The sequence below is a fragment of the Toxorhynchites rutilus genome, chromosome 2, assembly GCF_029784135.1.
Source record: "Toxorhynchites rutilus septentrionalis strain SRP chromosome 2, ASM2978413v1, whole genome shotgun sequence".
Lineage (NCBI taxonomy): Eukaryota > Metazoa > Arthropoda > Insecta > Diptera > Culicidae > Toxorhynchites > Toxorhynchites rutilus.
Genome location: NC_073745.1, coordinates 159,635,908 through 159,661,115, shown reverse-complemented (window position 1 = coordinate 159,661,115; position 25,208 = coordinate 159,635,908). Strand labels below are relative to the sequence as shown.

The 25,208-nt window shown below is 38.4% G+C and overlaps 1 protein-coding gene across 13 annotated transcripts in view; it reads left to right on the top strand.

Moving 5' to 3' along the window:
- Nucleotides 1-25,208, top strand: part of LOC129769663 (potassium channel subfamily K member 18) — a 95,101-nt gene that overhangs the window by 51,200 nt on the left and 18,693 nt on the right. For 12 of the 13 annotated variants that reach the window (XM_055772057.1, XM_055772064.1, XM_055772067.1 and 9 more), the window contains 4 exons: nucleotides 2,400-2,501; nucleotides 2,687-2,817; nucleotides 21,154-21,290; nucleotides 21,373-21,496. In XM_055772057.1, the coding sequence (XP_055628032.1) occupies nucleotides 2,400-2,501; nucleotides 2,687-2,817; nucleotides 21,154-21,290; nucleotides 21,373-21,496 (494 nt within the window). Of the gene's footprint in view, nucleotides 1-2,399; nucleotides 2,502-2,686; nucleotides 2,818-21,153; nucleotides 21,291-21,372; nucleotides 21,497-23,092; nucleotides 23,374-25,208 lie in introns of those variants that run through there. The other variant, XM_055772069.1, reaches the window with a different exon arrangement.

The following is a 25,208-nucleotide window of genomic DNA, read 5'->3' as shown; positions in this document are numbered from 1 at the left end:
AAAATAGTGTGGACGCGAGAGGTAATGAACTAATTTTGATGATATTTGGGTTTTAGATGACGAGGAAGGAGGAGGCGATCTGGCGTAGTGGTAACATCCATACCTCTCACACAAAGGTCACGAGTTCAATTCTCCCGACATTCTTCCATAAATGGAAGTAAAAGTGACGAACCAGCCAAAAGTGTTGAAAGTCACAAGTTGTGGAGAGATAGTTGTTTGGGGTTTTCTTTAAGTTTACATTTTTCGGTATATGAGTTAGAATGGTTCCACACTAGCCAAGATCCTTCGCTGCGTTTCGGATTTCCACCATACGAAAAACGTCGGAATGTGGTAGTAGTTGACCGGAGTTTGTATGCAAGATACCCGAGGATGATGAAGCATGGCTCATGGTACCATTGATGAGATCGGTAGGAGATCTTCTATCTCTATCTCTATATCTTTCTTTCTCTCTTTCTCTCTCTCACACAGACGATCATATTTGATAAAAAAAATCCTTTAACGCATATGGTCGAATTTCAACAATGACAGAGTTATTGAACTGCTTTATTGTTCCGGGTTCTGTTTGCCTTAAACTGGCTTGGGGGCTGCCATAAAAATGGAACTCAAATTTCTGCATTTATCGAGAATTAATCAAGTAAACGAAATAAAATTAAGCATATGGAGGTTTTAAGGTGCAACAAATGTTTCTATGGTAAATCGACACTTCTCCTTCCTCTCTAAGGGGGGCTGCCATACGAATGAAGCACAAATTTCTGCCTAACTCGAAAACTAATCAAGCAAATGGTGCCGAATTTGGCATGCGGAGGTTTTAGAGGGCAAGAAACATTTCTAAGGTGGTCCAACTCTCTTCCCACCTCTCTAAGGGAGGTCTGCCATGAAAATGAAACATAAATTTCTACATAACTCGAGAATTAATCAAGCAAATGGAACCAAATTTGGCATATGTAGATTTTAGGGAGCAATAAATGTTTTTTATCATGGTTTGACACAGGGTGCTGAACAACTCGAGAATTAATCAAACAAATGGAATTGAACTTAGCATATTTAGAGATCGATAAACGTTTCTACGATGGTTCGACATTCCTCCCTCCTCTCTAAGGGGAAGCTACCATACAAATGAAACACAAATTTCTGCATAACTCAAAAACTAATCAATCAATTGGAGCCAAATGTGACATGTGAAGGTTTTGAATATGAGAAATGTTTTTATGATGGTATGACACCCCTCCCTCCTCTGAAATGGAGAGGGGGTCCCTTAAAATTAATACACATATTTCAACCAAACATATTCCAACCAATCATGACAATTGAATTTTTTTTAAAGTGATAAAACACATTCCATTCTGACACACTCACATCTTCTGATATCGATATAAATAAAAAAAGGATCACCGAATGTGTTGATGAGACTCGAGAAAAGAATTGTCCGATTTAGGGCTGTCTTTATTCTATCATATTTTCTGTATCAAACATTTATTCCATGTAACGGAGAAACATGTTATTTGCAAGTGGTTGGATAGTGTCTGAAAATAATATGATATTATAATGACGAGTTTTGGTAGAAGTACTAGGAATTTTATAGTAAAAGGAATGTGACAACTAAATATAAATTTTGGGCGGGACGAAGTTTGCCGGGTCAGTTAGTTAAAAATAAAAATGTAATTTATCATTCATACATAGGTGTCCATCTTTCCCATCCTGTACGTCTTTCCCGAATTTCCCCTATTTAATTTTATTATAAAACAAACTTTTATAAGATTATAAGATTTTCTTTTGCTACACGCCAGACCACTAGACCAAGAAGAGGCGCTCATAATTGGATTTAAATAACAATGTCACATCTTCTATAAATTTTGAAACCATTATTTAACGGAATGTTCGAGAAAAACCGATTCCGATATGCAAGATATCAATCAATACCAATAAAAAGTGATGCTGCTATACTTGTAAAAATGATAATGATGATTATATAGCAAACAATTCGAATAATAAAATAATAAAATAAATGGTATATCTAAACTGCGGAACCTGTGATGGTTCGCAGTAATGATTTCTGAGTTAGCGCAAGGGAAATTATCTACTAATCATCCCACTTTGTTATTTTTAAATTCTTCTGATTGTACATAATTATGCTGCGCAATAAAATAAATGATTTTCACTGCAATTCAAATCAAATCTTTTCAAGTAAACTATCCTTTTCGGATTACATTCATGATTATTGCACCTTGAAGTAAGCTGCAAGCGTAACAAAGTTTGTTTCCGAAGCAGAAAAATAACTTTACGAATCTAGACATTATTTTTCTACTTTCTCATTTCTTTCGACACTAGTTTTGCTGAGTTGAATTTACCAAGCATCAATTCACCTTTTGCAACATTTTTTTTTTCATTCCCCCCAACAGGTTACGGAAACATTGTACCTAGAACGGAGTGGGGAAAAATTGCAACGATATTCTACGCAATCATAGGAATGCCACTGTTTCTTCTCTATCTTTCCAACATAGGTAAGTTGTTTTCATTCACAAAACCAACATGCAAAGCACCGCAAAAAAAACATGACAAAGCTAGCCTTCCGATTTCAACAGAGCTAAACTCGTACCTAATATTTCATTTTTCTCTTTTCTTACTCGGTGTCTGCTTTCAACGGTTTTACGTTGGAATTCCGCTAAAAATTATCCTCGTGCGGCAGGTGATATTTTGGCGAAATCGTTCAAATGGATTTACGCCAAATTTTGTCTGTGCCGGGTGTGTCCGGGAGTGGCCCGACGACGCGCTCTCAGAGCCAGGCGTAGAGCAAGGACTGAAGAACGTGACTACCAGGTAAGTGCTGCGACTGCATTACCATAGCTGACCCAGCCAGATGGCGACCGCTGCTGGAACCGATCTTCGCCATGTAATGCAATGCCGGATAAACAATTTTATTAATTTTGCTTCATCCGCATACACCTGTCCTGCACCTGACAGAAACATATTTAACACTGTTGCTCCCCTACACCGCATTTCGTTTCGTGCGGCTTGGCTGCTGCCTCTGCTGCTGCTGCAGACTACAATTCGACACTCCAAAACGAGATGGAACCTCCGTATGGATGCAGAAGCACAAGAAATAAACATTGTTGCTTGTCTTGTCCTTCGGCACCGAAACTGCTTCTGAGGTAAAAAGATGGGTCTGCTCTGGTACCACCTCTCTGCTGTGTAATTGAAAATTTAAATTTATTTTGTACGGTGATTCAGATTATGTGTTTTTGAAAGTGGTTTCTTGTTCGCCCCGCTTTAGTTGCACCTTTTTGCGAGAACGAGCAATTTTCTGCCTGTGGTTTGTGTTTCATCGAACAGTTAGAGTTCTGGCGCAGCTCAAATCGCGTTTCCTTTTTTTATTACTTTGCTGTGATGAAGTGCTGGATATACGTGATCGGTGACTAGTATTCCTTCTACCACAGGATCTTGATTAATCGTGAGCACCACAGCAGGAAACCGTGACACGATTATTTGACATAACCATCATTTAGACAAAATGATTGTCTGACAAGAATGTATGTATCGAGTCAATTTGTGTCTTACGTAATTTTTCGAACAGGAACTGAATGTTCAAGACAGGACATTAATTACATTCGACATATCGACGTACAGAAGATACATTTGGAATTTCAAAATTATCATAATTACCTCGTGTTTTCTTTCTATTTACTACTGGAAATTATCAGAAATTACGCATATCGACGTTCTAAGGAACTCAACTGCTATCCCTTTCACTTCCGCTCCGATTTTTCATATATTTTTATACAAATCACGTCGCTCTGCCCAATTGAAGATCAAACATGATGTGTTCAAAATTAAATTGCAGCGAAGATAGAAGAGACAAACAGTAGACAGTAGTTTGATAGGATTAATTTGGATGATCAGAGGATTCATTAATGAATTATTTTTGCATACTCTTTTTTTTCCTAAATTGGTTTAGACCAGGGGTTCTCAAACTGTTTTAGACAATAGAACCCTTTTCCAGGATAAAGTGATACCTTAGATCCCTATAGTCGAATTTTTTAAACAGAAATCAATTTATAGTTTCTGTCGTATCCATACAACATTCTTACTAATTTAAAGACTTTGCGGTTGGTTAATCTGTTATAAGACCGTAACAACTATATTGCCACCCACAGAATTTTTTTTTATTCTCTTGGAATCTTATTTCAATATTTTGCTTAACCAAAGACTTCATAAAAAAATTCTGTTAACATTCGTTGAACATGCAACAAGTTGATAAGTTATTCACTGTAAGCGTTCTAAATATTTAGGATCTACTGTCTAAGTTCATGTAGTTTCTTCAATAAAAAAAAAGATGTAATTGATGAAAAATTCAAATTTTATATTTTTTCTTTGAAATTCTATATAAAACAATTTTTTTCGCTGCATTAGAGATATTGTTTCAATTTTTGTACAATCAAAGGCACAATAAAATAAGCCTACAAGGCAGCGGTAAGCAGTGTTTTTGGGGTCAACGGGCAGGGGCAACTATATTGGCACCATTTTTTCAACTGTTTATTTTTTATCAAAGATAATGTGTTTTTCCTCATGTAAGGATTATGTTTTTTATTGAGATTGTGCGCAAGGGCCCTCAGAACTGGAACTGCAAAAGTTTGAAGTCCTTATAATTCAACACTTCAATCAACATTTTTACATCTGATGTGTTAAACATGGTTTAACAGTTATTCCTTCTTATCATATATCGATGCATTATACATAAACTTGATGGTTGCATGTGCACCAAACCACTTTCTTCACCACCACGGATAGTTGTGACTAGAATTTTAGCCCAAAACATAACTACATTGGTTCGATCATTCGGAGAATAGTCTTAAAAATATACGTTGCGCAGCTCTCTGAATTCCTCATTAATAGGCTGAATCATTTCTCTGGGAACTACATTAGAAAAATTTTCAGTAAGCGGTAGGATGGTTTGATGTTTTTTTTTTCTGATGATATTGGACGAGTCCAGCATAGTCAGCTCTACAAGCTTTCATAATTTTGTTGATCAAACGTAACTTTATTCAGATCTTTTAGTGTTTGCATGAAATAATTTGTGAAAAATAAAATAGAAAATATGATTAATAGTTTCACAAATCCAAAGTAGATTGGGAGTGGTTCATATCTGACAAGCACTCATTGCACCACTGCTTCCAGTGAAATCCATCTAGTCGCGCATGGATGCAGCAATTTGATTAAAGAGTTTCCTGAATCTCATCGCACTCACTAGACTGCAGCTAAGACAGCTAGTTTACTCAATTTCATCTGGAATGTGTTTACACGCATATGGACAGCCTAAGGCAGAACTATAGCGAATACACTTCATCATGGAAAGCGATGGAAATCTCTTTTAAGTAAAGCGCCAAGTGAGTTGCCTGGTGAAGTCATGGTCTTTGGTTCATCAGCCTCATAGCCAGTCAAACAAATTTGGTATGCAATCATTCACGAACAGTATACCATCCTTCCAATAGCTAGTTCAGCAGTCGCTTTTGTGTTAACATGCTTCAAGAAATCATTCAATCCTCCAAGGCACTTTATGTCTTTGCTACATACTTTGTAGAAACCAGCTTGCTTATCGGTACTCTGAGAAAGCCAGCCCAATCTGGCCTCACAATCTGTTTGGTGAAATCAGTGATGCATTTTGAATAACTGTTTCAGTAAAACTAGCTTTCCAAACCAACTCAATAAAGTCAAATGTGATTGCAGATTTTTTTTTTAATCTGGAAAAATCTACAATAAGTAGGCAATAATTTTTTGAAAAAAAAAAATTAAAACTGCACGTAATGATAATTTTAAAAAAACTGTGTTATAAGATGAACCTGGTGCCTTTCTTTCTATTTCTACTAATGTAATCTCTTGTGTTGAACTAGTAAATGAGTTTATTCATGTTCCAACAAATTCAGAATGCAAATGCCAAATGCACTTGTCAAATTTTTCATTTTATACGAACTTATGCGCGCTCACCTATTTGTTGAGTTTTTGAAAAGTACAACAATAATACTTTCCATTAGAAATAAAGTTGGATCACGAAACACAACTTATACTGTATCTTGAAAGTTTCAAACAAGAACTTGTGTTAATTAATGGGAATCAATCCTTAGACCTCGTTGACCCCCAAAATCAATTTTCGTTCATGTCGACCCCTGAGAAACCAATATCGACCCCAAGTGGTCGATATTGACCACTTTGAGAACCCCTGGCCTAGACTGTATTGTGGAAAGAAAGAAAATGTTTTTGCGCATTAATCGATGTAACTCAAAAATGATAGCTCTTACAAATATGTTTTGTAATAGTTCGAATGCTGCCAAATGTATAAGTTGGCATAAATCCCTTATTAAAAGCACATAGGATCCATCGTCGTTGCAATGTTTGTTATATAAATTTTAATTCAACACTCTTATATTTAGGTTACCCTGATAATTAATAGAATTGATGTTTTCATTTCTCCTGATCCCTATAATGAATAGCTCCGACACCCGCAATTGATTTCCTGCTTCTGAAGATTTCAAATTTATCCCCTCAAATCACACACGGGTTCAACTTCTGCAACAAACAGTAGCACTTCCTCCCACAGTCATGTAATCATGGGTGGAAGCACCAAAATAGAAAACTGCACGACCCATTCGGAGTGCTTTCCAATACATAAGAAATTTCCTGATGATTTCCAATCATCCGGAAAAACGACTCTGGCTTTTGCAAATGAATTTTTGGTTTCACCAACAGTAAATGCAAAACTGCACCTGACGGAAAAGCAATGGTTGCAACACAGGTAATCTGAGTCACCGCGGTAACTGAATTCTGAACAATAATCAATAAATTTGGGTTAAATAAAATCCGCTGGTAATTAATAAGATTTTTTTGTCCGATCTTACTTTGTCCGTACTTACTTTCTCAGAGAACCTTTTGTCGTTAAATATGAGGATTAACTTGCAACGTTTTTAACGAGTGGCAACTGAAAATTTGAAATTGTTTCGAGGCACTTAAGCTCAACAACAAACGATCTCAGGGCGATAGGAGAGTGCGTATATGTTAGCTCTCTCTCCTGTTTCTGCAAGTATTGTTTTGTTTCGTATATGATTGCTCAGTTTTGCTCAAAATGCCGTCGAAGAAATCTCTGAAAAAAGTATACGATACAACATTTCAAACTCCGGGATCGGATAGAATTAAGTTCAACTTGCTGAAAAACCTCCCTGATGTGGCGAAACATCGCTTGTTGAATTTATTCAATCGATTCCTGGAGCATAATGTTGTTCCAGATGATTGGAGACAAGTACGTGTTATAGCTATTCAAAAACCCGGAAAACCCGCGTCCGACTTCAATTCGTACCGCCCAATAGCAATGCTGTCTTGTATACGGAAATTGTTGGAGAAAATGATCTTGTTTCGCCTTGATCGATGGGTTGAAACGAATGGCCTACTCTCAGATACACAATATGGGTTCCGCAGGGGCAAGGGGACGAATGATTGTCTTGCGTTGCTTTCTTCAGAAATTCAAATGGCTTACGCCGGAAAAAAACAAATGGCTTCAGTATTCTTGGACATAAAGGGGGCCTTTGATTCTGTTTCAATAGAGGTTTTGACAGACAAATTACACTCTCGGGGTCTGCCGCCTCTATTGAATAATATGTTATATAACTTGCTTTGTGAGAAGCATTTGAACTTTTCTCACGGAGATTCGGCAGTAAGTCGGGTCTCTTACATGGGCCTCCCCCAGGGCTCATGTTTAAGCATCCTTTTGTACAACTTCTATGTAAGCGACATCGACAATTGCCTTACACAAAATTGCAGCCTAAGACAACTTGCAGATGATGGAGTGGTCTCTGTCGTAGGATCAACAGAATCCGACCTACAAGAACCCTTACAAGATACTTTGAACAATTTTTCAACCTGGGCCATTGGGCTAGGGATCGAATTCTCCACGGAGGAAACAGAGATGGTGGTTTTTTCTAGGAAGCATAGACCAGCAAAACCAAAGCTTCAACTTTTGGGTAAACCGATCACTCATGCTATGTCATTCAAGTATCTTGGGGGTCTGGTTCGACTCCAAATGTACTTGGGGGGCCCATATTAGGTATCTGAGTAAAAAATGCCAACAAAGAATAAATTTTCTCCGTACAATTACCGGCACCTGGTGGGGAGCCCATCCCGAAGATCTTATAATGTTGTATAGAACAACTATTCTCTCAGTGATGGAGTATGGCAGTTTCTGTTTTCAATCAGCTGCCAAAACACACTTAATTAAACTCGAGCGAATTCAGTATCTTTGTCTCCGTATTGCGTTGGGATGTATGCCCTCAACGTATACCATGAGTCTCGAGGTTTTGGCAGGCCTACTCCCACTAAAAGATCGCTTCAATTTATTATCTCTTCGGTTCTTCATCCGGTGTAAGGTCATGAACCCATTGGTGATCGGAAATTTTGAGCGGCTGATCGAGCTAAATTTTCACTCCGGATTCATGAGTTCATATCATGAATTCATCTCCATGCAGGTTGATTCTTCTTCGTATATTCCCAACCGTGTTTGTTTCCCTGACTACATCAATTCCTCTGTGCATTTTGATCTGTCCATGAAGCAAGATATCCATGGATATTCAGATTACCAACGATCGAGGATCGCTCCAACGATCTTCGATGAAAAATATAGGGGTATCAATTGTGATAATATGTACTTTACTGATGGGTCCACTATAAATGAGTCCACAGGATTTGGAGTGTTCAACGAATTTTTTAGCACCTCACACAGTCTTCAGTATCCTTGCTCAGTGTATATTGCTGAATTGGCAGCAATTCATTGGGCGCTGGACAGCGTCGCCTCACGACCTGTTGAACACTATTACATTGTAACGGATAGTCTTAGCTCTGTCGAAGCTATCCGTTCAGTGAGGCCGGAAAAGCACTCGCCGTACTTCCTTGAGAGAATACGAAAAATTTTGAGTGCTTTATCCAGACGCTGTTATGTCATTACCTTTGTGTGGGTCCCTTCTCATTGCTCAATTCCGGGTAATGAGAGGGCTGACTCATTAGCAAAGGTAGGTGCGATTAAAGGCGATATTTATCAGCGTCAAATCGCCTTCAATGAATTTTACTCTTTAGTCCGTAAAAATACCATCGATAACTGGCAACGCAAATGGAACGAAGATGAATTGGGCCGGTGGCTTCACTCGATTATCCCTAAGGTTAGCCTCAAACCATGGTTCAAAAGTCTGGACTTGAGTCGGGACTTTATTCGCACCTTCTCCCGACTCATGTCCAATCACTGTTCGTTAGACGCGCTACTCTTTCGTTTCAATCTGGCCGGCAGCAATATCTGCGTTTGTGGCCGAGGTTACCACGACATCGAACACGTTGTTTGGTCGTGTGAGGTGTATCTTGTTGCCAGATCGAATTTAGAGAACTCCCTTCGGGCTAGAGGAAGGCAGCCCAATGTGCCGGTGAGAGATGTGTTGGCTCGGTTAGACCTTGATTACATGTCCCAAATATATGTTTTCCTTAAATCTATCGATGTTCGTGTGTGATTATCCTTATATCCTTATACCCTCCATTTCTTCCTTTGTGAGTAATTGGTCCGCTTGCTATAAACAGAAGAATGAAATGTAAATTCACAACTGATGTACGAATAGATTTAAGAATTGAGTGTGTGTGATTATCAACATTGTAATAATTTCCTTATACCCCATCCTTTTCCTGAGAAAATGTCACCCTTTTAATCTCGAGTCCACAACGAGTAATCGGTTTCCCACATTACTAACCATAGATTTAAGAAAATTGTTCATATATATAGTTTGAAAAATATATTTAAGATTTCGGCTCCTTTAAACTTATGTAACTGAGCCTGTAAAAATAAACGAATTTATAAAAAAAAAAAGACGGGTGGGTAATGTCGGGGACATAACCGGAGTGACGTAGGACTATACAAAGGGGACAGCTTTTGCTAAATATATATTTTAAATATATTGTTTTATTTTCTTCTCCTACGTGAATACCTACCTATCTACCTGAAAAAATGGATTTCTTTACTGTTTACTTTTTATGAACATGTTGGGGGTTCTGAAAAGAACCTTTGGTGTTGTGTTTTTGCGTTTTTTTTACAAAATTGATTCTTGATTTTTTTCTGAAGGCTTTGTACTTATTAAATGTTCAATGCCGAGCGTATGAACATATCGTACAATCAAAAGGATGGCTGTGATAGGGAATGCATAGGTGGTCATCAGCTCATTCACTATCATATATTTCACTATTGAGCACATTACTGTACATTAAACTGTGGTTTCGGAGACGAATGAATTGTAATATTTGTAGTCTCCGCAAACAAAGTAAATAAAAATGAAAACAGAACTGAGGTTTTGGAGACGAACTCTACGATCTGTCGAGAAATAAACGAGCTATAAGCGTTCTGAAAAACCAACAGTAAATACAGGGACGGATGACCTTCGGATTAAAGTCCTTTAAAATAAGAACAGAGCAGCAGGAAATACATAGCTCATCATGTTGCTCCTTAGTTATTTTTCTATACAATGCAGATGTAACGTCAGTCAATTTTCAACATCAGTTATCAACCAAAGAAAGCAGTTCTTGCTACCGAGAAAATTCGTTAATGCCATCCTGCATACAATGTGAAGCCACTTTTAATTCGGAAACCATGCATGGGTTTGTGAAAACTGAATGATCAATTTAAAAGACCCCAACCACCAATAAGTTCAAGAACAAGCATAACCAAAATAAATCAGTTTATATTATATGTCATATTATGTCACTTTAGAATGCATTGGTATTGTGAAAAACTTTTAATAACTCTTCTTTGAAAGGTTTAATGGCCCTGAAAAGCGCCGTGTTTTACGGTGGCTGGTTTTGCCACCAAAGCAGTCTGTATAAACAAACTTTTTCCTTCTTCTACCTGCTGCCGTTTTGCGATTGCGTTTGCCACTCGCTGAAACTAGTTGTTGCCACCGAACCGAATGTGCTCTGTTCTGTAGGCTGGTTTTCTTATTGTCGTGAGCAGCTTCGCAAGCCAACTCGAGCACTCCGGCGGCCGAAATTCTATAACCGCTATTAGGTATACTGGTGCTCCGGCATCAATCCGTTGATGCGATGTGATGTGAAACGATGCCATACAACCACACTGATTTACGGTTTGAAAGAAAATGAGATATTTTTTGGGGTCCGCGCGTTTTGTACTCTAGCGGTACACACTCACAGGATAGAGACCAATCGGCAGACTCAGCCAAAGGGGCGAGTCCAACGAGACGAACGAATGAGCGTTAAAAGGCAGCGATGGCAAAAAAATACATTCATTACGATTTGTTCGCTCGTTGGATTCACATGCAGGCTAAAAAAGGTCCTTTTCAGGATCACAAAATTATCTTCAATCTAAAGAGTTTATTGTTTTGTTATCACTCGATATCCCCATCTTGTTCGGCTAAACCTTTCTGTTTAGCAATTGCATTTGCCACTCGCCACAGCTTTCACAGTTGGAAAATTTCTTCCCATCCAGCTTGTGGCATATTGTACAGTAAATTACATTCAATGGTACGTCGCATTACCACCATTCAGTGTCGGATTGGAGGTAATTTTAACCTGTAATTGAACATTTGCGATGACAGTGATACAGTGTCGACTTTCAATGTGGTCATAATTTGGACCCCGAACTCTATGTTTACAAAAATGTTCAACTAAATATGTCGCATTACATGTCCGTCCAATTAGCTAAATGTCGAACTAATTGTAAATTACTGTACTTTCAATCTGGAAACAATTTAAGAATTGGTGAAAATTGAATAATCAGGAAAGTCCCCAACTATCAATAAGCTCAGAACAACTGCCAAATTCACATACTCATCAGATCTTGGCAAACAAATTATGAAAAAATCAATTTGTGTTTTATTATTATTTTGGATATTACTTTAGAATGCATTGAACTGTATTTCGTAAACTCTTTTTTGAAAGGTTTAATGGCCCTGATAAGCGCCGTGTTTTATGGAATGGTTCCAATTTAGAAAACTTTGTACTCGTGGTTTTGAAAAAAAACCATTTCGAACGCCCTCGATGCCGCCTTGTTCTGGATTTGCCACCAAAGCAGTTTGTATAAAGAACAAACTTTTTTCTTCTGCTACCAGCTGCCGTTTTGCGATTGCGTTTGCTACTCGCCACTCGCTGCAACTGCCTGTTGTCTTGATGTCCACCGAACCGAATGTGTTCTGTTCCGAATGCGGGTTTTCTTATCGTCGCGAGCAGCTTTGCCAGCTAACTCGATCACTTCGGCGGCCGAAACTATATAACGCCGGCTAGGTGGACTGGTGCACTGGTACTAACGCGCTCGGCCTATCTACCCTTGCGGGGAACTCCAGATCAACACGGTTCGAGCGGGATTTTGCCTTTCCCTTCACTTTTCCTCCTTTACCATGTCCAGACATGGCTGCTTGGGTTGGTTTGTTGATGTGTTGTGATGCGAACCGATGTGGTGTACGGTTTGAATGAGAATGATCGTTACGGCAGCGGAGCGGGGATTTTTAAGCTGACTGGCTGGCTCGAGAGTTACGCATGTGTGAGACTGCGACCAATGTTTCGTTCATTTTTTTCTTTTTCCTTCCCAATCGTGCTTCATTCTATTTCGCTGCTGCTCTGGTTGCCCGTTTTGGTCGGTACGATTTGAGGAGCACAAAATGGACCAATCAAAAATGGGCACATAGTGCATTTTGACAACGCTTGATATTTCACAATTATTCAATTATTTATCTCAAGAAAAGTGAAATGTTATTCGTTATGATAGATGCGTAGATATATTTCCTATCAATTGATGCAAAAATCTTTGCGATCTATTGAAAAATGCTCGAGTTATAAGCGTTCCAAATCTTGCATTTTTTCCTACTTGTTCAGTGCCTAGATTTTCATTTCACCCCCTATATCTTCCGGTTAGACGTAGTCCTACGTCAAAAAAAACATTTCAAAAGCGAAAATGTTGTAGCTACGACTGTTTATCATATCCGTAGACCTTCAACAGCTACTCGTAAGCAAGGTAGTGGAAACCAGCCAAAGTTATGGACGCAAAGGACTTCGTTCGCTTTCTCGGGGCTTCAACAACAAGAATTCACTGAGTCATAAGTTCAACTGTTCTCACCAATACATCTGCAAAACATTGAAAAGAGCCAGAATAAATTGCCGAAAAGAGATAAGAGCCCCGGAATACAATGAGAAACAGTTTTCGACCCAGAAATCGCAATGCCGCTGGCTGACAAAAAAAATCTGGAAAATGTTTTGGAAGTACGAATGTGATTTTCGGCATTTTCGAAAACGCACATTCCCGGAAACAATCGATGCTATTCCATGGATAGTTCTACTATGTCTTCGAACATAAGATATAAGTTTAAACATAAGTTTGAATAGAAAGTGATGCTGTACATTGCCAATTCTGAGAGTTTCAATTCTAAGTCATGGTTCAAGCCCTCTAGCCCCTACTCTTTCGATTCCATTTGTATCCAAAAACCTCAGCACGGCAAATCAGCCTCAGCGATCAAAGTAATCAAAGATTTCTTCGGAGTTTTGAGCTCCTAGGTGTTTTCTTTTTAACAATGTATATTTAATTTCAATAAATCAGATCTTCTTCAAGTATGTTTGTCGTTATTTGACACTTGACATTTGACTTAATTTTAAAATTAAATTTGCTTTGTACAGATCCAGATTAAACTCGTCAGTAACTTTATTGAATGCACGAAGACACTAGTAGAACGGATTGTTGTAGCCATGGATGGTGCTGTGACGGGGAAGTGTATGCAGAGAGGAACTGCGGAAGCGTCGAGGATTTGTTCCAGAAGTTCTGAGCAGTCAATATTACCTCGTAGCAAGGCAAATATGCGCCTGCTGGATATGATCTCCTAGTCGATCAATTGCCAACGGTCGGAGTATGAAGAAAAGTTGATGAGATCATTCGATTTGTAATATGGGCACCAGATAATAGCAGCATATTCCAGAATACTGCGCACCAAAGAAGATTATATCGAGGAAATCGGAGAAGTGTTGACGTATAAATCCAATAGTAGAGAAAGTTTTGGCTGTCGTAATTCCTACGTGTTAATTTGAACCTGAGTTTGGTGTCAATGATCACTCCCAGATCACAGATGGATTTGACCCGGTCAAGCGAATCCGTTTCCATGAAATATTTAAGATAAGCAAGGTTGTAACAGCGACTGAAGGAAATAATCTTGTACTTCTTACAGTTGACATGCATGTCGTTATCGCCGAACCATGTCAACAAAGTGTTTATATCTTCTTGCGATGCGACATGAACCAGGGGCGGTGTGATGCTCCGATAAAATTTCAGATCGTCGGTAAAAGAAAGCTAGATGAAGTGAACAGTGAAGACAGGCAAAGAGGTTGAAGGTCAGGGAACCAAGGACGCTATCCTGAGATACGCCAGACGTGATATTGAATGGTCTAGATTTTGCAGATTAAGAGTACGTGGAACGAACCGACAAGTATGACCAAAGCTACTTCGTAAACTAATCGGGAAAGCCCAAGTGATTCATTCTGTTGATGACAATGATATGTGTCGGATGCCTTCGAAAAATCAATATAAACCAAATCCACTTGCCGTCTGAGTTCAATTTCACGAGACAGAACGGAGACGTAACACAACTAGTTAGTTGTGGTACTCTGATGTTTCATGAAGCCATGCTAGCTATAGGAGGTGATTGGAGATGACACGTTGAATAATACTTTGTGCACTAGTTTTCGATGACCTTGCTCAGACAGCTCAGTATCGATAATTGCTGACGTAAGTGCAGTTCCCGGATTTATGGATCGGAACAATAGAAGCTCGTTTCCATGCAGCCGGGAATGCAAGGTCGCGCAGTGAACGGTTGTATACATCAAGGACGAGTGTATCGAATAATGGAATCGTTGGGTCGTTCGGCTTCCAGCCATCGAGCGAGTGCCAATGCCTCGTTATCACTTCACGGGTGATCTGTGAACTTCATTACGTTGCAACTTCACGTTCTATTCGATGCTAGTGAGAATGCATAAGATGCTGTTGTATATTTCCGTGTATTGATGAAAAGTTCTAAGGTTGCACCCTCGAAGCAGGCATCAATTCTGGGCCTGGAATTGCAAGCCGCAGTGCTAGGTTTCAGACTGTTGAATTCCATAATCGAGAACCAATCTATAGAAGAGAAACAGCGGCTTATATATTCGAGGACAGTACCTTTTAGGATCCACTCGGGTCAGTGACGATATAGTGAAACCGTTGCTTTCCGAACAGAGGAATCCCTTAGTCTCACAAAGCTCGATGAATGGCGGTGGGTGAGTCGGGGACACAACCTGGATTCAAATGGTTACTGTAAGCATTAACAACAATCGAAGCCATCGAAGCGGTTCCGATGACCAACTTTGTCAAGAAAAACAGATTAAATTTGCAGCTGCGTTGGTCCCTTTGCAACGAGATGAATTCTAGAAAGCCGGACCATGTTTATGGCGATTCGCACAAGCGGAAGCATACAGGGATGAGACAAAAACTCTGCAGAAATGATGAACCAGAAACAACGACAGCTCGAGTTACGTTTTCCAATTATTCTCCCTAAATGACATCCGGTTGCAGTTAAACTGTTGGAGCATCATCATCATCAGAAAACGGATGTAAATGAAATACGCCATAATTTTGGATTCTGAACCTCCGAGCGGAACTCAAGCGTATTCCAAAAGCTTGCATACGATGCAAGCTTTATCAAGATGGTGTTGAGTACGTTACATGATGGTCGTCAAATGACGGACGTAGTACTCCCGAATAAGTTGGTAGATGCGGTAGATTTGATTAAATCTCGACCATTGACATACACTGGCCTGAAACATTATGCAAAGGAAACGCTAACACTGAACCATTTGGTGCGCGGCGTAGGAGTGATAAGTACCTGAAGCTGCGACTTGTTGAAATTTGTATCTCGTTCCAAGACGAGAAAACTATCTAACACTCTCATACTCCTTGTTGGCTGCATCTACTCTTCGAACGATCATTCCCCATAAATTCTCAATTGGGTTAAGATTAGATAAATAAGCTGATATTTTCATTTCTTTTTTTTTTTTTTGATGATGCGTTATTCTGCTGAAAGACCCACACATCACGGTGAATTTGCGAAAATTCCAAAATAGAGCATTTTTTTAGTTTATCAGATGAACCTAAGTTCAAACATTTTCATACTTGGGTTTCTCAGAGCAAACAATGGGGGTCAACAACCCATAAAATTTGGTTAAGATCGGTCCACAAATAGAGCAGTATCAACTGTCTCAAGAAATTGTTGTCACGTCGGGCAAAGTATACGATTCACCCTAGCGTGACGTGACTTCATTTTGACTCACTACAATCACTTTTTTCAAGTTTTAATGTATAAATTACACACAATTAAATGATGTTATAGTAAAATTAGAAAACGTTCCTACAAGAATCATCAGTTGGAGAATATTTTATAGTTAGACTAGCAGACCCGGCAAACTTCGTCCCGCCCAAAATTTATTTTTCGTTATCACATCCACGTCTTCTTACTGAGCGCACGTTCATGGGTCCCATTGCAGAACTGTTCATTGATTGATATTCTAATCTACGCCTTAAAATAAATTATTTTTACTATGAAATGTCAGTACTTCTACCAAAACTCGACATTATAATATCAGATTATTTTCAGACACAATTCTCGTGCAAAATTTTTCATCCACTTACAAATAATATGTTCATCCTTTAGATGGAATAAATGTTTGATACAGAAAATATAATAGAATGAAGACAGCCCTAACCCGGAAAATTTCTTTTTTCGAGTTTTGCTCTTATTAACACATTCGGCGATCCATTTTTATTTAGATAGATAGAAGACGATATAGGAGTGCGTTTTATCACATTAAAATCCATTTTTACTTTCGAACGAAGATCAATTTCGTTACCGCAAACATCAAATGGACTAACAACGCTTGTCAATATGTAGTTGTAGAACAAATGCGAATTAAATTTTTCGAATTTTCCCATTTTCCTTCAGAGTTTTCCGAAAATTTTCAATTGTCATGTTTGGTTGGAATATATTTGGTTGAAATATGTGTATTATTTTCATGGGATCCCCTCTCCTTTCAAAATTTGGTTCCGTTTGCTTGAATAGTTTTTGAATTATGCGGAAATGTTTCATTTGTATAGCAGCACTCTCTAACCACCATAGAATCATATATTGCACCCTAAAACATCAACATGCCAAATTTAGTTCCAATTTCTTGATTAGTTCCCGAGTAATGTAGAAATTTGTGTTTCATTTGTATGGCAGCCCTCTCTAGGAGAGGAGGGAGGAGTCTCTAATCACCATTGAATCATTTATTGCATCCCAAAACCTCCACATGCCGAATTTGGTTTCATATGCTTGATTAATTCTCGAGTATTGCAGAAATTTTTGTTTCATTTGTATGACAGTTTCCCTAAGGGAAGGGGAGGAGTCTCTAACCACCATAGAATCATTTATTGCACCCTAAAACCCCCACATGCCGAATTTGGTTTCATATGCTTGGTTAATTCTCGATTAATGCAGAAATTTGTGATTCATTTGTATGGCAGCCCCCCTTAGAGAGGGGGGAGGAGTGTCGAACTATCATAAGAACCTTCCCCGACCCCAAAAACCCCTACTTACTAATTTTCATGTCGATCGGTTCAGTAGTTTCCGAGTCCAGAAGAATCAGACAGACAGAAAAACAGAAAGACAGAAAGAAAGACAGACATCACTCCATTTTTAAATATATAGATTGGCTTGTCAAATACTTTTTGAAAGTCACGGTACCTGATTTTTTGTTGTTTCCGACTTTTTAATGTTGTATTTTCAGTTCCGTTTCAAAAAATACAAATGAACTTCCTTCTATATTTTGTCAACAATTTAATCTTGTTTGGACTTCCGATTCGCTGGTATAGTATGGAATGACAAAAAAAAGTATGGAAAACCTATATGATTTGGGTTTTGGCTGCAGGTGTCTTACCAGCGGAAGTCGAATATCATATTCCGATGTCATTTTAAACGATGTAAAAACTGGAGGAGGTCCCATATAGTATAGGTAACAGGTAGTGAAACACAAATTTCTGCATTACTCGAGAATTAATCAAGCAAATGAAACCAAATTAGGCACATTGAGGTTTTAGGGTGCAATAAATGTTACTATGGCAGTTAGACACTCCACCCCCCTTTCTAAGGGGGGGGGGTCTGCCATACAAATAAAATACAAATTTCTGCATTACTCGGGAATTAATCAAGCAAATGAAACCAAATTTGGCATGTGGAGGTTTTAGGGTGCAATAAATGTTTCTATGATGGTTAGACTCTCCACTCCTCCCTCCAAGGGGGAGCTGCCACACAAATGAAAGACAAATTTCTGCATAATCCGAAAACTGATGAAGCAAATGGAACCAAATTTGTCATGCGGATGTTTTAGGGGACACGAAACGTTTCCATGGTGAATAGACTCTCCTCCCCTCTCTCTGCCATATAAATGAAACATATATTTCTGCATAATTCAAGAACTAATCAAGCAAACTGAACCAAATTTTGCATGTGGAGGTTTTAGGGGCAAGAAAAATTTCTAAAGTGGTTCAACACTCCTCCCACCTTTCTGAGGGGTGGGGGGAATGTTTCTATGATGTTATGACACCCCTCCTTCCTCTGGAATGGAGATGGGATCCCATAAAAATATTACACATATTTCAACCAAAAATATTAAATTATTTAATTTCGAAATTAATCTTTGTTCGAAACTGGAAATGGATTTTAATGTGATGAAACGCACTCCTATATCTTCTTCTATCTACACCAATAAAAAAGTATCGCTGAATATGTTGATAAGAGCAAAACTCGAGAGAGGAATTGTCAGATTTAGGGCTGTCTTTATTCTATCATATTTTCTGTATCAAACATTTATTCCATGTAACGGAGAAACATGTTATTTGCAAGTGTATGAAAAATCTCGCACGAGAATTGTGTCTGAAAATAATCTGATATTAAAATGTCGAGTTTTGATACAAGTACTGACATTTTATAGTAAAAAATAATTATGAATGGTAGATTAGACGATCAATCAATGAACAGTTCTGCGATTGGACCCATGAACGTGCGCTTAGTAAGAAAACGTGGATGTGTTAACGAAAAATAAAATTCAGGCGGGACGAAGTTTGCCGGGTCAGCTAGTGAGTAATAAAAAATGCATTATTTCGTAATGTTTCACAAAGTGTTTCAGAACGTTGAACTCATTTTGCATACAGATTAAAAATATTTCTTCTCTGTTTTTGAAGCAAAATGGCGCTGAAACGCTAAAATTAAGAGAGCCAGAAAATAGTCACTATAGGTTCAGGCTTTTTGAAGGATAAGGGGAAATCTCAGATGAAAGTGAGAAGTAATTAAAATAATAAAAAACATAAAAAATAGTATATAGCTTGCTACATTACGGTGAAATTCTCATTCAATAAATATAACTTATTGATTGTGTGACATGACAAGATCTCTTTGTGGAGACTGTTTTTTCGCACAGAGCGCGTTGTCACATCACAAAATGCATGCCGCTTTTTGCAAAGTTCTTGCGAGTTTTTTGAACAACTGAATTTACAGGAATCTTCCTTTTTTTTCCTGGCAAATCATAGAACAAAGTTTATTTGTATGTTTTGAAACGGAAAAAAACAACATTGATGTTCAAAAGCCGGAAACCGCAAAAAGACAGGTGTTGTCACGTCACAAAAGTATTGGGCGAATTCAACTGTAAAATATTTCCTCAATTTTTTTTTTGATTTCGTTTACTATTTGGAAATCGTGTGATTTATACATGAAAACGAGAAAAAAACTGTGTTTAGTGAGACAAAACGTTGTCACGTCACGTAAATTATTTCACTCCGTTAAAGTTGTCAGTAGAACAATTGGCACGGGTTTTTTAGTAACTACAATCATCGCACCATTATCTACTTGAAATATGGAGCAGTCTACTGATAAAAATAAAGCCTTTCATCAGTAGACAAAGTATGAACAAAATAACTATTTCCGATGGTCATTGTAGGGTAAAAGTCTACTTTCGCCTCGCATTGGTCCCCTGTCACCATGCCATCTTAGGTATAACGCTTCCCCACATTTTAGAAGACAGTGGAGACGATGAGTAAACGACCTTTACTTTTTTCTTCCGAGCATGCACGCTCCACATCTACCTTCTCTGTTTAACATAAGCGATGATATTATGTGCAAATAGTTCAACTACTCCTTAATCTCCTTGCTTCGTGTTAGATGAAGGCTGTAGATGGTTATAATTATGCATAAGATCTTGTAATCTCATCCAGAAACGTGTTGGATTGATTAATAATTTGTTTTCTTCAAGCTCTGTATATCTATCTATACTGGATATAATTTGAGATTGGACAGGTTAGCTCGAATAGATCAGAAATATTTCGGAAAAGTTTGAATCACCTACAATATCCTAAAGCTCAAACCATTCAAGCGTTACCCCGACTTGTTGATCAGCATTTGTCACACTGTTCCACTACTCCACGATTTAGTAAATTATCTCGAAATTGATCAACCGTGCTTCTACCAATTTGTCTCCGGCGGAGCGTTGTGTTTTTTTGTTGTTGTTGTTGTTGTAGCTGTTACGTTACCGAACGACGATATGCCATTCCTTTGGCCCTGATTCTGTTTCTGAGGTGGAGGATGAAATAGTACACAAACATGCACTGAATATTAATGGCAAGGAATCTAACGAAGGTGTTGAGAAGGATTGTATTCTGCTTCCTCCCATTATTCCGCCTGCTATCCGGTGTTTCGTCCGTTTCCATTGTTGTTGGACAATATCACCCGCTTCTCGCTTCGGAAAACTCTACGCTGCGTTGCATTTTACTGCTCCATCGCTCCACAGTGCCAGTGAAAATGCACACATTTTAATTTATGTTGTGAATGGTAACAATGGCGTGAGAAATGGGTTACCAAGAGCGAATGTTTTCCTCCGTGGTGCGCCCAGCAATAGAGTGAAACAAAGTGTGACAATAAATTTATATTTTCGGTGCTATTTTTCACAGAATTTCCCCTCTTATTTCTCTTTTTTTCTCTCTTTTTCCGTTTTTGCATTCTACCATCACTCGTTCCCAATGGGGTTAAATCCATCGTCAATCAGTCGGAGCTGGGTGATAACGGATTCGACACAGCCACCATCACCACTTCCAATGTGGAGGATGAAATCGAGGAGGAAATCACTGCCGAGACGCACACTGTAACCGTTCCAATTACTATTTGTATAATGATAATGATCGGGTGAGGATTTTTTAGGTTTTATTTTTCCAGAGCTCCTAAATAGACGTGTTTTATCTATTCTGTTTTTTTTGTTTTTTTTTAGGTATATATTTTTTGGGGCTCGACTGTTCGCTGACTGGGAAAACTGGGATATTCTAGATGGTAGCTATTTCTGTTTCATATCACTCAGTAGCATTGGTTTTGGAGATATTGTTCCTGGTGCCTCGGTGAGTACAATACGGCATGCAACATGCCACTGAAACTGGGGATCGTGATTTTTGGATCATGACACCTCCAACAATATGATGACATAAATTTCAGATTATGTCTTATCTCATTTCATTTTTTTTAAGAATTTCAATTCACATTTGACTGTCTTTGACTCGAAAACATCATGTAATTATTTACGTCGGTTCTTCGTTAATTTTAGTTTATCTATATACGTTACTATTTTTTAATATTTTTTTTGTGTATTTCACAACCAATTTTATTCAACATTGTCAATTCTTCTAAGGTGTTTGCTTGGAAGTAATCTTTGCACTGAAGGAAAGATCATCATGATGAAGAATGACTCAAACTGTATTATGTTAAGTCACAACTGATAAACTTTTTGCCCAATTTAACCAGGAGAATGTTTATTGTGAAGTATCTAATCTTTTTGCTATCTATTGCTGTTTCCTATGTTTCCTAGATTGAAGATTGATGCTCTCAGTTTGCATCTAAGGAATGGTTTCATAGAACCACTAACCTTTTTTCCAAAAATGACTTTCTTCGAAAATTCATAACTTTTGAACCACTGAACCGACACAGATGATCGGCATATCATATATAGCTCGTTGCATAATTGGCGTGGCCAAAAATCATTTTTGGAAAATAGGCGAAAAAATTGATTTTTCGGACCGCCCTAAAATGGAAATGGCAACTTAACGGAAAAATGAAAAAAAGGGTCTCATATTTTGCGATAAAGAACAAATCTACTACTTTTCTCGAAAATCTGAGAACCTCTATATCGGTTTGGCATGGAATAGCTGTATACAAAGGTATCTTGAAGGTACCTTGATAGGTATAACGTGAACAAGCTCATTATTTTTATACCCATAACGTCCGGTTGAATCAACTAGGTGTATTTGTGTTGTTGGGATCTCAATTGTACTTCCAAAACTGTTCGTGTTTCGATTGTGCAACACGAATAATATGTTAAAAGTTTGCATTGAGGTAAGAAAAAAGGTTTTTTAATATCGTTATGTTTTGTGTTAACTCACATGTCTTCAAATGTTATTCAACGTAACTCCTGAACTTATATTTTTAACATAATGATGTATTCGGGAAAGTTGTTCGAAATTATAAGCAAGTTGATAAAATTTCATGAACATGACGGTATTACACGACAAACATATTAAACAAACATAAACTATATAACAGATAATAAATTAGAAATATTTTATTAAATATCTCGAGTATGGCTACACTTAGGATTGATTTTTGTTTATAATCACATGAGGATTCTTAATTTGTGTTTAAAAATTATTGTTTTTTTTATAAATTCGTTTATTTTTACAGGCTCAGTTACATAAGTTTAAAGGAGCCGAAATCTTAAATATATTTTTAAAACTATATATATGAACAATTTTCTTAAATCTATGGTTAGTAATGTGGGAAACCGATTACTCGCGGTGGACTCGAGATTAAAAGGGTGACATATTTTTCTCAGGAATAGGATGGGGTATAAGGAAATTATTACAATGTTGATAATCACACACACTCAATTCTTAAATCTATTCGTACATCTGTTGTGAAATTACATTTCATTCTCCTGTTTATAGCAAGCGGACCAATTACTCACAAAGGAAGAAATGGAGGGTATAAGGATATAAGGATAATCACACAAATATATGTTTTCCTTAAATCGATAGATTTAAGGAAAACATATATTTAGGACATGTAATCAAGGTCTAACCGAGCCAACACATCTCTCACCGGCACATTGGGCTGCCTTCCTCTAGCCCGAAGGGAGTTCTCTAAATTCGATCTGGCAACAAGATACACCTCACACGACCAAACAACGTGTTCGATGTCGTGGTAACCTCGGCCACAAACGCAGATATTGCTGCCGGCCAGATTGAAACGAAAGAGTAGCGCGTCTAACGAACAGTGATTGGACATGAGTCGGGAGAAGGTGCGAATAAAGTCCCGACTCAGACTTCCAGACTTTTGAACCATGGTTTGAGGCTAACCTTAGGGATAATCGAGTGAAGCCACCGGCCCAATTCATCTTCGTTCCATTTGCGTTGCCAGTTAGCGATGGTATTTTTACGGACTAAAGAGTAAAATTCATTGAAGGCGATTTGACGCTGATAAATATCGCCTTCAATCGCACCTACCTTTGCTAATGAGTCAGCCCTCTCATTACCCGGAATTGAGCAATGAGAAGGGGCCCACACAAAGGTAATGACATAACAGCGTCTGGATAAAGGACTCAAAATTTCTCGTATTCTCTCAAGGAAGTACGGCGAGTGCTTTTCCGGCCTCACTGAACGGATAGCTTCGACAGAGCTAAGACTATCCATTACAATGTAATAGTGTTCAACAGGTCGTGAGGCGACGCTGTCCAGCGCCCAATGAATTGCTGCCAATTCAGCAATATACACTGAGCAAGGATACTGAAGACTGTGTGAGGTGCTAAAAAATTTGTTGAACACTCCAAATCCTGTGGACTCATTTATAGTGGACCCATCAGTAAAGTACATATTATCACAATTGATACCCCTATATTTTTCATCGAAGATCGTTGGTAATCTGAATATCCATGGATATCTTGCTTCATGGACAGATCAAAATGCACAGAGGAATTGATGTAGTCAGGGAAACAAACACGGTTGGGAATATACGAAGAAGGATCAACCTGCATGGAGATGAATTCATGATATGAACTCATGAATCCGGAGTGAAAATTTAACTCGATCAGCCGCTCAAAATTTCCGATCACCAATGGGTTCATGACCTTACACCGGATGAAGAACCGAAGAGATAATAAATTGAAGCGATCTTTTAGTGGGAGTAGGCCTGCCAAAACCTCGAGACTCATGGTATGCGTTGAGGGCATACATCCCAACGCAATACGGAGACAAAGATACTGAATTCACTCGAGTTTAATTAAGTGTGTTTTGGCAGCTGATTGAAAACAGAAACTGCCATACTCCATCACTGAGAGAATAGTTGTTCTATACAACATTATAAGATCTTCGGGATGGGCTCCCCACCATGTGCCGGTAATTGTACGGAGAAAATTTATTCTTTGTTGGCATTTTTTACTCAGATACCTAATATGGGCCCCCCAAGTACATTTGGAGTCGAACCAGACCCCAAGATACTTGAATGACATAGCATGAGTAATCGGTTTACCCAAAAGTTGAAGCTTTGGTTTTGCTGGTCTATGCTTCCTAGAAAAAACCACCATCTCTGTTTTCTCCGTGGAGAATTCGATCCCTAGCCCAATGGCCCAGGTTGAAAAATTGTTCAAAGTATCTTGTAAGGGTTCTTGTAGGTCGGATTCTGTTGATCCTACGACAGAGACCACTCCATCATCTGCAAGTTGTCTTAGGCTGCAATTTTGTGTAAGGCAATTGTCGATGTCGCTTACATAGAAGTTGTACAAAAGGGGGCTTAAACATGAGCCCTGGGGGAGGCCCATGTAAGAGACCCGACTTACTGCCGAATCTCCGTGAGAAAAGTTCAAATGCTTCTCACAAAGCAAGTTATATAACATATTATTCAATAGAGGCGGCAGACCCCGAGAGTGTAATTTGTCTATCAAAACCTCTATTGAAACAGAATCAAAGGCCCCCTTTATGTCCAAGAATACTGAAGCCATTTGTTTTTTTCCGGCGTAAGCCATTTGAATTTCTGAAGAAAGCAACGCAAGACAATCATTCGTCCCCT